This window comes from Pygoscelis adeliae, unplaced genomic scaffold (assembly GCF_000699105.1).
Source record: "Pygoscelis adeliae isolate BGI_AS28 unplaced genomic scaffold, ASM69910v1 Scaffold233, whole genome shotgun sequence".
NCBI lineage: Eukaryota > Metazoa > Chordata > Aves > Sphenisciformes > Spheniscidae > Pygoscelis > Pygoscelis adeliae.
The window spans coordinates 808,681-823,514 of NW_008824421.1; the positions used below are offsets into that span (position 1 = coordinate 808,681).

Below are 14,834 nucleotides of genomic sequence, written 5' to 3' on the forward strand. Positions count from 1 at the left end.
CTCACCTGAACCCCAAATTGTAAAAGTTTACCACCTAGCATGTTAAACTAATAATGCCAATTTTAATTTACTGTCATACTTGAGCACTGCTGATGTTCTGGGAGCGGCTGTGAGTTTTCTTCACTTCATATTGCTGTAGAACTGAAAACACTGGGGAAAAAAAGAGTTTGTACCTGCTTGAACCTTCACATTGCACCTACTGTCACAGCTTTCCTGAGGTTCACCGTTAATGTGGAGCTTGCAGAGGTGAATACAGTTTAGTGCCAATCTAGCTAATCTAAGCAGAGGCTTGGAGTCACCTCATGATGTAAGGTTCTGTAATAGTTTTTCACTAATCAAATATGGAGGTATAATATAAAAATATGCAGTTATTTTGATCCTTCTTTTATTCTAAGCAGCCTTTTGTAGTATCTATGTAGTTGGAGTGCAGCTCTTAGTGAGCTGAGTTGTAGCTATGTGTACTGTGTTTCGTCAACTCTGTTAAGGCAGGAATAAAAAAAGCATGCAACTAGCAACTGCAATATGAAAAATGTGTTTAATGAGTTACTCAGCATCACATAAGAACATGGCAAAAACACAGATACTATTCTTTCCTTCAGAGTAGCATTGAGCTACCTAAGTCACAGGCCAAGCTTTTTCATTATGCTACGTTCTGAGTTATTCATAACACACCTCTTTATCTATGAAGCAAAGGTCAGTCAAAGAATGTATTAAGGTGCTATTTCCTTCAACATATAACCTCAATAGTTGCCTGCTCTGTACATGGAAATCGGTGGGGTTGTTATAAGGAGCCATACATGACTTTTTAATTGTAGTAAATATGAAGAAAGGGGTTGAGTTATGGTGGCATAGGAACTATCCAGTCTGGTGAACATCAACTTTTCTGAATTATTTGTTGTTGTACTACAGTTTAGGCAGTCTAGTAATTGTTTTCTCTTACTTAATACAGGGGCATTGCCTGTTGCAATTTTATGCAGTTTCCTCTAGGATTGGTGCCTGTTTTGTTCTTTAAAATGAAATAAAAGATTGATTTTATGTTGACTGTGTTGGATATTTTAACTGGTGGACCTCTACTCTTTCCTGCACCCCATACTTAACATGTGATCCTGACATTTGTGAAAGGAAGGTAGGAGTGCAGACAGGAGAAACCCACACTGTGCTCTACTGAGTCGTGTGATCAGTGAGTTCATGATTTGGAGCGATACTGTAGAGCGAGCATACCTACCCCAGAGTGGCCGTTGGCTTCTTGGTCATGAGCCCTCATCCTCTGCAAATGAATCTTTACAGCATCCTTGCTTCCAGCTAGAGCCAAGATAAGTTTACAGAATATTAGCGATTAAAACTGTCATGTTGAATGTCCTGAGATGGTGATATCACTGAGCCAACGATGTGGCTTTGTAAGATTTGTTCAGCTAATGCTTTTCTCCAGTTCTGCATTCAGAGTTTTTGAAAAAAACAAAAAGTGGTTTGACTTTCTCTGAACAGAATTGTTTATAAGGCTTACCATACTGGTTTTACTTTGCTGTGTAGATTTTCAACAAGTCGTAACACATAGTAGGTACTGACTTCTTTCTTCTAATACCTGCTACCTCACAAATCTGCTTTATGCAAAAGCTTGGAGTTATTCTTTCATAGCTTCATAAAGAGGAAGGAGTGATTGGGAGGTAGAAAAGTAATGCTAGATATTTTTTTTTTCCTTGACTTGTGGGTGGTTTTTTTAAGAGCTCACATGCGGATGACTGCCTTTTGACCTATATGAACTCTGAAGTATGTTTACTAGTGAAATACTACAACCCAAATTTCTTTGAACTACCACATCAGTAATTAATTGTATATCTTGTGACACTGGCAAGATGAGAACTCAGTGCCAAGCTGTGATGAAGTTTTATATTTTTAGTTAATTTTAGTCTCTCCATTTAAATGTGTAATACTGCGTTTCTCTTGGCCAGAATTTGGATAGTTGGAATGGTTCCTATTGAACTGCATATTCTTCCTTCTAAGAGTTGTGGGTGGCGAGGAGAAGAGGGAGTAAGTGCTACTAAGTTTTAAAAGCTCCAGTATTTTGAAAATCCTGATCTTAGTAGTTTGCATTTGACTTTGACTTAATATACAAAACACAGCAATCTAAATGTGGTACTTTTTTAAAACAAGATCACTTTTCTAACTCGGTGTTTTGAGACAACCCTCAATAGTGTTTGAATTGCCATTTGAAATATGAAGTAATAATGTATTTCATGTTCCATTGCTTGCAGAGGAGGAAGAAGCTGTGCCTCAGGAATTTGGCTTCATCCCCCAAAACATCTGATGCTTATCTTGCATGTGAATTTTTGTAAAAATTGCATGGATATATACATGAAATATATTTAATGTAGCTATCAAATTTTATATTAAAAATGTCTATCATATGTACAATATTTTATTTATAAGCACATACATAAAAGTGCAAACAATGTTTTCATTTATTACTTTTCAGGGGATATAATTTTCAATGCTCACTATCCTGACCTGCCACCAGATTTTATCTTTGGAGAGGATGCTGAATTTTTGCCAGATCCTTCTGCCTTGCATGTAAGTACTTCACTGTTTGAGAACCTTGTACCATGCAAAGAGACTTGGCTTTTTCAGAATAGCTTCAGCAATAGGAATTTGCTAACAATGCAGAATAAAGAAAAAAAAACCTTTTATCTCATTGTTATGTGAGTATAAACACTTTGTCTTGTACTGTGATTTAAAGTTGAATCCATAAATGTAGGGGGGTTTTAAAATATTTTAATCTAGACAAGATGACATTTACAATAACTATCAGAATATCTTTAAAAAGATGTCTTTTTAATATCTGACCATCTCAAAAGATCTGTTTCAGCAAAAAGGATTGCTCAATTGTGTCTTTAAAAAGCATTTAGTTCCAGAAAAAGTAGCATAATGTTGTGTAGTGATGTTGATTGTTGTTTTCCCATGAGGAAGGATAAAACCAGGTTGTATATTGTTGAAACCACTGTGTCAAGGAAAGATACCTGTTCATACGTGGTAGTGTTACCATAAAGACAGAGAAGTGCCCTCTTAAAAGGTGGGAGGGTCAAAAATTAACTTAATGAAAGAATATTTTTACACGGTCTTATTACTATGGAAGAAGAAATACCACAACCTGAAAACAAGCGTTTTGTTCACTATTCAAAATTAGCCTCCAGTAGTAAAGCCTTGTTTGAAGAAGCTAACAATGGTTATGCTTTTAAAATACTTCTCCCTCTCAGAAGTTACTAGTAATTACTAAAGCCATATTAAGGTATTTTGAAACCCAGTGTTTTTCTCTCTTACTCTTCCCCTCTCTTTGGGCTCCATTCTGCTGCCTTTGCAGACCTGCAGCCTTGTTTCTGGGTCGACACTATCTTTGTCAGTAGGGTTTGGGCATAGTTTTTCCATAAGTGTCCAGGGACTGTGGTTACGGTGCAGAGTTTAGTGGCTGTGTCAGAAAAGTATGCCTTTGCCCGAGAGCCCTACTGTAATTCCTGGTCAGTCACCCACATAGTAGGTCATGATCTCACTTCTTTTTTTTTTTTTTTCAGAATTTTCAGCTTTTATTAAAAAGTTGACCCAAAAAGCAATTGACACTTTAAATATACTTTATTTTATAGGCTACCTGTAAGGGTTGATGGGAATCACTGGCACAAACAGGCACCTGGGAAATGTCTTTTAATTGTACTTCTCCTGGCATAGAGCCTTGCCTAGGGGAGAGGCTCTTTGCATAGTCCTCTCCTGCAGCCTCTCTTGTGCTTTATCAGCACATCTCCAGTGCTGCTGGGTGATTTCATCAGGTATGGGAGCTCCTCAAAGTAAGTCAGAGGCTGTCATTCTGCACTGTTCTGTTCTGGGCTACAGATGTCATAGGGGAAGAACGTGAAGCAGTGGCCACAGGATTGAACATGTCCTTCACATGACGTGACAGATGTGTTGGTTTTTGTTTTTAGCTTTACTCTCTTCATACTGTTATATTGAGAAACTACACAGTCTTAAAAGAATTGGTTTTAATAATTATTTTTAGCATACCTAACAGAATTTTTAAGAGGTGAATGTCTTCTTTGCTTCCACCTTCCTGTTAAGCTCACAAACTCCTTTGGGAAGGAGGCATGGTGCTGCTGAATAGCTATTTTGTTAGGCTTGTTTATAGAAAAGGTTTTACTTTATATGACAATTCTAGAATTGTTTTCACATTTTATTTACCAGTTCTCCTATTTTCCCCTTCTGTTTTGCTGTTTCACAATCTTACAACCTCCTTAGAAGTATTCACCCTAGCAACCACTTTATGCAGTTGATGTTAAAGGAAGAGGAGCACTTTTTAATGTGCTGGAAAGCTGAAATTAATAACAAAGCAAATGAGATATTAAATAAAGATAATTTGGGGCATCTTGCAGAAATGCTGTTCAGATGGAGTGTGATATGGTGCCATATTTCTCATGTGAAAAGAAGTCACTAGCACTAGTGATCTACAGGGAAACCTGCAAGGATAAAAACATCCTTAGTTTTCTTTCTTTCTTTCGTACATTGTTCATTAATGATACTTCTTTTGGGAGTGTTGCTTTTCTTCTGCCTAAGCACAGAACAAACTTCCCATTCTCTTCATTGGAAAGCGGCTTGAAGAGCCATTTGCTCCTTGATGCATAATGAGATATTAACCAGCCTATTTTAAAATTAAAAGCAAACTAAAAAAGAAACTTGCAAGCCAACAGCTTTCCTTTTGTCATTATGTCTTGCTATAGTGTTCACTATGTAAATGTAACCTTTTTTGATAAGGTCCTTGGTCATTCTCCTGCAGTCCATCCTGATGTTATCAGAGCGTGTTATCTCCACCTTGCAGCTATGGTCTATATGGTGTATTTTTGCTTTTGCATTCGCCTTTTAATGTTCAACATGGTTTGCAGAGTTTTTCTTCAGAATGTTACATTAACAATAACTTGCTTATTATGCTAAGTATTTGAATAACTCCCTTTTTTCCACAGATCTCAGAGCTGTTTAATGAAGATAATTTTAATTGAATTCTAAGATATTAGCAGAATTTTTTAATGTGTTAATATATCTTTCTACTGACTGTAAGTAAAAATAGATTAGCACGTTAAGCGTAATTTAATGCTCTTAATCTTGAGCAATCTTCAAATACTTTCAATACAACAGTTCCTGGCAATCAAACCAGAATCTACCATTCACAAAAGCACGTAGATGGTATTAAGTGAGGAGTGCAGTCTCTAAGTAAGTAATATGTGCCGCCGGATCTATGGGAGTTCTGACGTTGAGCCTTCCTGCGCTGCTGCCATCTGCCTGAGTGGCTTGTTTTCCAAGCAGAAGTCATCACGTGGTGTTACATGGCTTGAGTCAGCCATTATGCTTAGCTTGAAGTGAGAACCGGGTACTCCAGATTCCTCAAGCTCATGTGGCTGTAATAGAGGCTGTCAGTAGACCTCCCTAAAGACATTTGAATGGCTGTGCTGCAGATCGCTTCAGTCACTCCTTCAGTCTCCATGGCTGTGGGCAGACCTTTGAGTTAAGTTTTCATGTAAGCACAGTAACAGGTGTTCAGTTAAGCAGCTGTTAGCCAGACAGCTAAAACAAGATTCCAGAAGCACTGCATTTTAAAAAGTAGATGCTGTAGGTGAAGACTTCATATTATCTTCCCCCCCCCCCAAAGAATTCCTAAATGGTTGGGGCTGTGTTTCAGCACTGGGGTAATATGTTGAGCGCTCGTTGTTATAAGCAAAGCTAATCACCTGCCTTGTTAAATTGGTATTACAATTGCAGAATCGAGTTGAAAATGCTCATTGAAACTCAGCTTTGCTTCTGTGTCTTGCACAAATATTAAAATCACTTTGGTTTGAAACTCAGGTTGAGTCTCATGTTCAGTACTGCAAAATATATGCTTCATTACACGCCTTAACCAGAAGTAGTTACTCTGCTGGTCGCAGGGTCTGAACGTGTATTCTGACCTTCTAGAATGATGTAGAGATGGAGGAGCGATGCAACAGAGGGGCAACTGTTCCTTTTATTTTGGTTTGTCATACAGTTTTAATTACAGTCAGAGGGCTAAATTCTTTAGGTTGGTGATGCTATACATGCTCAAAGATTATTAGAAATAAACGTGCTTATTTTTTATTTTCATTAAAAGTGTCCTCACCTATCATATGCATTTGATGCTTGTGTGTGTAGTATGCATAAATAAAATCAGCTTCTCAGAATTTAAATAGAAAAGTTCTTCCCTGCTCTAGTGTTTATTTATTTTGGATGGCAAGTATTAGAAATGTATTTTAAAAACAACCTATGATTCATTCTGTTCTGATTAAAAATTCAGTTGGCACAAAACAAGATTAGTGATTGTGTACGGATGAGATTAATTTGGAGCTCATTACAATGACGCCAGTTTGAGTAACAAGAATTGTTTGTTATGTTAGCCTAGTTGATTGTTAATGTGAGCCAGTTAATAACTGAGGTGCTTATGCAAAATGTTAACCTCATTTTTCCAATGATTTTGAAGTATATTCTGTTTGGCAAAGAGGAGACAATAGCAGTATATGCAAGCTAACTGTCAGTTTAAGGATTTAGGTTTTTTAGCATCCTACTTCAGGTCTCCAGCTAGTCTCCCCAGAATTATTCTGCCCATCCACTGCTATCGAAAAGGCTCCATTAGCCTTAGTGGGGATGGAGGCAAGAGGACATTAGCATTTCCTGAAACCCAGTAAGTGTTGAATGTGTCCTTGTGGGCTAGTATATATGTGAACACTTAGTGCTGCATTCACGTGGGAGGAGGGCATTGCCATCACAGAACTTCAGAGAATGGGCCACTGCAGTTCTCATGCCAGTACGTAGCGTTGGGAAGATTGTTTTCCCCTTGTCTAATTGTTAATACTGAGTACAGATTTCAGTCATTGTGGAGCTGATTCAGCTAATTGTGCTACTCAAGTGTATTGGCTGTCATGCTCTATATCTTGTGTAGAGCAATGTTTATTGTAAGTTTTTGTATTTGTAATTATTAGACTCCATATTTATCATTTGGCTATATAATGACTGTCATGAAGGCTGTATTGTTTTCTGTGTCTGTTCAAAATCTTAATCATTATTGTAATAATTATTACTGTCGACTTGCTGAGTTAGCTTTTAATGGGTAGTGGAGAGATCCTTTAAATACCTCCCTGTTCCATAATTGTTCTTCATTTACTATCAGGTGCATGAGACAGATGTTTAACAGCATCAGTTGTTCCTATGCTCACAGTAGCTACAAAAAAGCCCAAACACCCCTTATATTAGCTAATGCCATTTGAACTGTTTTGTTCTAAAAAGTCTGGCTGTTGTATTGTTGGCAAAGATGGCAGGTGTTATGTGTTCCAGTATGAAAGCCCCTGCATAAGGGCAATGAGCACGATGGTTTTCAGAATATGACTTTAAAGTCGTGGTGGTGGGTTCTCTGGGAAATGTGTGGGTAAGTTTGAACTATTTTAGCATTACTATCTCTTCTACTTGCTCTATTTGGGATGGCAGCAGAAGATTTCATTCTTGGAACTCCTAAGCTACTGCTCTTGTACTGAAAGCCTTAAATTACTTTTGTTTCAGTTGAACTTGGGGAATTTAAGTGAAACAGAATGCAGGATTGGATCCTGCATTTTATTAGACTTTTTTTTCTTATTTTGAACTTACTTATATTCACATTTTTTGTATTCACTTTTCAGTCATGTCTTGACTTTATATGTCAAGATGTGTTTTGATTATTTACAATCCAGTGCTATTTACTGTTTAATTTTCTAATACAAACGTGAATTCTGAACACTGTTTATTCCTGTCCTTCTATATTGATCCTACCCATTTGTATATATGGGGGATGTATGTATGTGTGCATATATATACACACATATATATATCATAACCTATGTATAAGGTTAGGTTCTTTATATGCATATGGTCACTGAGGCCTTGCTGAGGTTTGTCTGGTATGGATAGGCAGTGGTGACAAAGTCACATTTTATACCACCAGAGGAGTAATTTAATTCAGGAGCGTTCCCAGCAGAAGGACCTTTTGGCTGGTATCGTTGGCATTTATAGTATACATTTTTGACCATGTTTTCAAACAATAGAGCTATGCCAGTACAACGTTCTTCTTTAGGTCAGACCTGAAAGAATCTAATTTTGAATGTATTTTGGTCTGGTTTTGGTGTCTGAGCTCCACACAGTTCCCCCAGGGAATCCTCATTTGTTTCCTTGACCCAGCTAGCAAGGGGTGTCATAAACCAGGCACAGGTTTTCTGCCTTTTATTTTTGCTGTGCTTGTACTGGGTTTAAAACGAGAAATCCCCAAAAGAGGATTCTGGCTGGGAATCCTCTCCTGGGGTAGCCTAGCCAGCTTGACTGCAGCCCTTGTGAGGCCAGCATTCAGGAGGTCCTTCTGAGAAGTCATACAGTGCCAAGAGCGAGTGTTAGGATTGTCTGTGTAGCCATGTTGTAAAGATGAAGGCTATACAAAACAGTTCAGTAGAAAAAAATCAAGAGAAATTACAAAAACAAAGTTTTTCCTATCATCTTTCCATCTCCTCTTCCTTCAAGGCCTTTCTGCATTGGGAAATTATTCCTTTTTCTCCTTGTTGTAGTCTTCTGAATTTCTCTTCTAGCCTTTCCCTTTTATTTGTCCTCTTTGTCCAGAATTGTTAATAATTATGGGGCTGAGATGGAGTTAGCTACCTTGTATTACTTTGTCATTTTCTATTTATGTAAAATCATTGTATCTATTTACCTCACTTTCTTTTTCCAAAATTTCAGCATTTCTTAGCACAGTTTCCAAAACTTGGCTTCCTATCTCAAAAGTGTAAGCAGAAGAGAATATGCTGAGGTCAGAAGTTCCACTTTAGTTAATCACAACGTTTTGGATGGGGTTTTTGCCTAGCGAATCCAGAAATTGAAAAAATGTCTACAGTTTGATACTATTTATTTAATTTTGAGGGAAGAAAATACCTGATAAGCCAGGTAGTTTTGCCTTTCTTGCTTAAATCTTGCTAGTGTAGAATGCAAAACTAATACCATTAGTTCTGTGAAGGGCTTGGTGGGGAAACATTTCCTTTCATTTTTTGGCACAAGCTTCTCTGATAATGCAATTTCTCCCTAGAATATGGAAAATCTAGACTATTAGCTCTTAAAATATAGTTTTACAGTCCAGGAAATGCTAGTTTTAGGAGAACATTAGGAATGTGCATGGATCATTTGACTGAAGGGTGGCAAAGTGGGAGGAAATGTTTTTCTGCCATACTAACTAATGTGCATGTGATGAGCAACTTAATCATTGTGCACTAGCAGAATAGGGGAAAAACATTTAATGGCTTTCCATTCGTATTGTTGTATTAAAAAAAAAAAAAGATAATTTGTCATGTGAGTTTGACCATCTTTTTCATGGTCATACAGTTAGATGGGCCAGAAGGTTGGACCAGAATAACAGGATGCTTAAATCTTAATGTAAAGGCTGAATAAGATGTTTAGGCTTATGTTTCTTTCAAGCTATGTCTGTTTAGCTTATACCTGAGCGCAGAGCACTGGCCTCCTGAGTTTCTGGATCTTCTCTTGAATTCATGTTGAATTAATCTTGATTTCTTAATGAATTCACTCATTTCTTAGGTGGACAACAGTTGCTACTGAGCTTGAGAGAGACTGCTGTCTCTCTACTAGAACCAAACTGCATGTCTGAATGAGTATTCTTTCTTTTGCTCCTCTAGTGTAAAATTGAGTAGCATATCCTGAAGTTCTGGTAAGTGGAGACAAAGCACTTGTATAGCTAGGTATTAGTCTTAGCTGAGAGCTGCAGTATGAGCACTAGCAAAATCATCACTGGTCTCTTAATTACCAGAGTTCTTGCATGGCAGGAGGGATCGCGGGCTTACCATTGCAGCCTCACTTTTCTCTGACCCTGTGGTCCCTGGAGACTGGAAAGGCTAGAGGTGGGACAAGCTTGCATCCAATCCTGGGTGAGAAGTAGCTGAGCAGGCTGTCAGTGAGCCAGTACACAAACCAAAGCTTGGGCTGTGCCTAAACCTGTACTCTATATATAGTCAGAGCTCTGGTAGGTAGCTTTGCCAAGATACTTTATTTTGATGCTGTTTAGCAAGGGACCCTTGCATGACTGAAATCTAAATGCATTTCGAACTTAGTTGTTTTGTTTCTTAACCCCTTTTATTTAATTTTATGCTTTATTTAATTTACTGGTCCAGTTAGATACTCTGCATTTCCATCTTCCTGGTGTTCCTTCTAATACCCCAGGATGTTGCCTGAGTTTATCTGCAAACTCCTTAACTTTAATAGTGCCAGGCAATTGATCTCATTATGGCACTTACCCCAAATATTTCAAGATTTCCTCTGGAAGTCCATTTCAACATCTGATGGCTCTTCAGTCCACTTATTCTGTAGGCTGTGAGAATATCCCATCAGAGAGACAGTCAGTCTGTATTAGTACCCTGTACTAATATATCTTGCCTTAATGATAAGTGAAGTCTACCAACATGAACAAGAGAAAAATCTTAAGTTGTGAACTGTGTGGTTGTTTAGATAACAAACTGGGCGGGAAGTGGGGAAGGCCTTCGAATGTTCTTTAAGGAATAGTTAGAGTCACTGAATCTGCAATTATTCTTGTAAGCAATGACTCTTGGATCTGTGACTTGCTCTCTCCCAACATCAGTTGGCCATGTTGCTGGATATTTTCACAGTCCATGAAGACAAAACAAAAACTCTTTCTTTGCCTCATCTTTTCTATCAGTTTTCAGAGACTTTGACCACTTTCGGAGACTTTTCACCACTGCTCATTTAAGGAGCTATGCCTAGCAACTCTTCCACTACCTGTTTCAAAGACATCTAAATCTAGTGCTGTCCCCTCTGTGACGAGGGTGTATTACTGTTACACCTTTTCTGTAGGAACTCTTAAGGGGATTTCTAGACTTTGTGAGAAAGATAGTTTTAGAAAGCACTTGGAGGAAGCAGTGGAACTTGCTCAGATTTTCCCAGTATATTACACTGCTGTTAACACTGTGGATGCCTCTCTCTGCCTGCAGTGCTTTTTTGTGGCCAGTCAGGTTGATCTAGCAGTGCCCTAGACTCTTTCACTGTCTCTTCCTGGTATATTGATACGCATCAGTTTTTCCTCCGAGAAGTACAAGTTTGTCTGTTATCACTAATGGTTGCCTGAGGAAGCAACAGGATTGAGTAAATGAAAGACTCTTCAGGTGGATGGTGTCATATTGGAGGGAAAATACATACTGTGGCATAACTTCAGACCACCAATTACCAGACACTGATGACTAAATATGTTCATGTATTTATATGGATATATAATATATCTGCTTTGCAGGAAATAAAGACCTTGCTAGTGGTAAGGGTGGTATAATGAATTCCAGCATCTCATTGACTTTCAAGTCATCATTAGCTTAAACCAAAAATATAAAGTTGGATATCCCAGGCTGGACATATGAAAGCAGAATGTCTTTTATTTGGAAGTCTGGGAGTTAAATAATAATGTTGGTATTGATAATTTTTTAATATGAACCAGCAAACTGATAATGTAGTTATGACTATTTTTTGCTTCAGTGAATTAAAATATAATCATACTTTACATGAGCAATGTTTTATTAAAATTTGAAAAAAATTGTTATTAGAGAAACTGGCAGAAAATTAAAGGATTCTAGCCCTGATGTGTAATGGTACTGGCACAATACACTCTGCTTCCTCACAGGAACCCTAGAACAGTAAGAAATGGCTTGGCTCGAAGGCAACAGCTTGTTAGCTTTCTAGAAACACATTTACAAGGTTTTTCTTTTCTCTTTCTCTCTCTCTCTCTTTTTTTTTTTTTAAAGAGAGAGAGAAAAGATCAAATCTAGCACAGTCTTCCGGAATTGAGAATACATTTAAATTCAATGTGGTGTGCCCATTGAATTCAAGTTGTTGAGCCATGATAATTCATTTTTCTGTAGAGAAAGTCGGTTGTTGCTTATGAATATGCAAGAACGACAGACTTTTAAATTAACTGATTACAGAAGGTCAGTTAGAAATAATCATTCTGTCCAATAATGCAGTTTCAGATTTGATTAAATTCTAGGCTGTGAATTCCGTTGTAATTTATAGTCGTACTTTTCTCCAATGGGATTAGTTTAAGTTTGGGACCCTGCAGGTTCTTTCCTTCACAAGATACTGTTGGGGCAAAGAATGTCTTTGCACCCAGGGTAATTTTCAAAGGATCTATTAATTTTCCTAAATGGAGGAGGGCTCAAGCTATATTTTTTTTCATTTTACTGGCTTAACCTTCAGCTGTATTTGTTTCAAAACCTATCTTTGTTTTACTCGTTCTTTACATGCTTTTTCCTTGCTGTCTTCCATCTCAGATCATCAGGCATATACCTGTCTTGCCAGAGACGTAGCTTTTACTTGCATGAAGGAACCAAATTAGTGTTCTTTTCTTATACTGCTTTTTTGAGAAGAGATAACTAGTTTGCATTAATTTGTCCAGTATAGTAGATAAATAATTTTGATTTCCAATGTCTTATGAGTTACACAACAGTATTTTGTAAATGTTTTCTTTAGGGACCATATTTTCAAGGCCCTATAAGCTATCTTGTAGTACAGATGTGAAAATAAAGATTCAAATACTGCTTGGCCAGTGAGATCCACCATGTGATATATCGATCTTAATTTATGGGATTCTGAGAGGGGAAAAAATGGTTAGAAGAAAACAGTTCTGCATGTGCCACCCAAGAATAAATGCTCAAGGAATGTTAGTGGATGCTGTCCAAAATATTAGCTGTGAAGGTTCTGCCTCTCTGCTGTAGCTAAAATTACTTGTTTCGACAGGAAAGGAAAAACCCCCAGAACTGATAAGAGTGAAAGACTTGCTATTTAAAAAGGGACTCCTGAGGTGAAGCATTAACATTGAGCTAGTGGACTGTTCTCTGGTCCGCTGAGGGTCTGAGGAGTTGGGGCCTGTTCACGCTACCATCAGTGCATGATGAGTAAGTCTTTAGCTAAAAGATGTGTGCGCGTATGTCTTGTTTTGAAATTAAATTTGTATTCATGCCTTGTTCCTTTTACTTGCCATGTCTGGTTAAATATGTATGCCTCTGGTAACAGACTCCCAAGGAGAAAAAATGCTGTGTACTGACATGGATTAACTAATGATTAGTGCATTGCATTCCCTATCCCAGGATTTATACGTGCTGAGGGAATTAAGAAATTCCTTCTCAGAACAGGTAGAGGTACCATCTGCTTTGAGAGAGGAGTGCTGGGAGGTCTGGAAAGGAACAAAACTTGCTCTAATCCCTTAGCAAAGTAGGACAAGAAATACTTATGCATGCCAAGTCTTTAGGAGATTAATTAGATAGTATTGTACTCTCTCTCTTTTGATAGTAGGCAGTTGCAGCTTTTAAGGGTCTGATTATCTTGTAAGAGAGCTCTGTGGGAGAAACAGGCAGACTTTTTGAGGAAGAGTGCACAACTTAAAAATGCTCTTCTGGGCTCAGCTTCACGGTTTCTGCATCTCCAGAGCACCCTTAATGTACAAAGATCAGCTGTCTCTTAACTGCTCCTACAGCAGGGCATAGGAGTAATTTGTAGTAACCTTTGGAAGTCGAGTTCGCTCCTTTTTCGGATGAATGGTACTTGAGAGGCAGTGGTGCATTTATTCTAGGTGAATGCAGAAGAGTGTTCTGCGTGTGTCAGATTTGCTGGGGGTTTATTTTAGAGTCGCCTTGGGTATGGGATCATTAATCAAGAATCACACTGTGTGGTAGTGGAAGAAAAGAGGGAAGATAATTTTATAGAAACTGTAAGGTGCTTTTCTGAAAGCAGAATTCATTTCTTAGTATGTTGTTTTCCTGCTCTGTATTTTCATGCTAATTCAAGGCCTTCAGGTATTTGAGATTTCAGCTAAGCATTTATAAGCTGTTGTAATTTCTGCATTGAGTTTTCACAGCCTCTCACTAAAAATAACAAAATAAAATAAATACTGACTGTCCCAAGCTTTGCTTCATGCAAACTTTTTATCTGTTACACACAATAGCTAGTGGAGCACACAAGGTCTGTAAGTTCTTCGGTTGTATTTGCCATGACAAAAGTGCTCCTGAGTTGAACTGTTTTTATGAAATGTGAAGTTTTGATGTTTGCTTGTGCCCAAAAATGATCGTTTCAAGCAGATCACTGCAGAAGGTTGTTCCAGTGGTGCTTTGGGGGAGGGGGATATGAAGAACCTGTGAAAATAAGATGACAAGTAGATGGCATGTAGGTTTACAGTGATTGATTTGAAACTGCAGCCTGTAGGATGTTTAAGTGCTGGCTGCTAAGAAACTGAAGCCTTTGAAGTTGTTATAACACTCCAGCCCTGCAAATACTGTGAAAAATATCTGTTGATAGAAAGATGTGAGCATATGGCAGATAATTATCCTGTGCCTTTTTCTGTGAGCAATTTCCCTGTGGTGGCCCATGAAGACTATAGCAAAGCAGGGACTGAAATCAGATATCCCAGTTTCTAGACAAATGTTGTAACCACTGGACCCATATCTCCAATATCTTATTTATATGGAGCATAAGTGCTGATATCATAGTGTGATCTTTCTCATTTCAGGTAAAAACTTACATTGGTACAGATTTTAAGCCACTGTAGGATGCAAGTTTTGTGCATGTGGTGTGCAGAGATATAAACAAAATGCAAATCTGTACTTATATTATTCTTTATGATAATTCTGGATGAAAGATGCTATAGAAATGCATTACCACTGTTATGGGCTTTGGAGGTTTTTGTTTACTGACATTTTCTTGTGAAAGTTAATTTCTTGCTTAGAAATATA

General features: G+C 37.8%; 1 protein-coding gene across 1 annotated transcript in view; it reads left to right on the forward strand.

The window, feature by feature from the left end:
* The window catches only part of BRE (brain and reproductive organ-expressed (TNFRSF1A modulator)), a 173,100-nt gene that overhangs the window by 29,440 nt on the left and 128,826 nt on the right, over positions 1–14,834 (forward strand). The window contains exon 4 of the mRNA XM_009320906.1: positions 2,474–2,568. Within this exon, the coding sequence (XP_009319181.1) occupies positions 2,474–2,568 (95 nt within the window). The remainder of the gene's footprint in view (positions 1–2,473; positions 2,569–14,834) is intronic.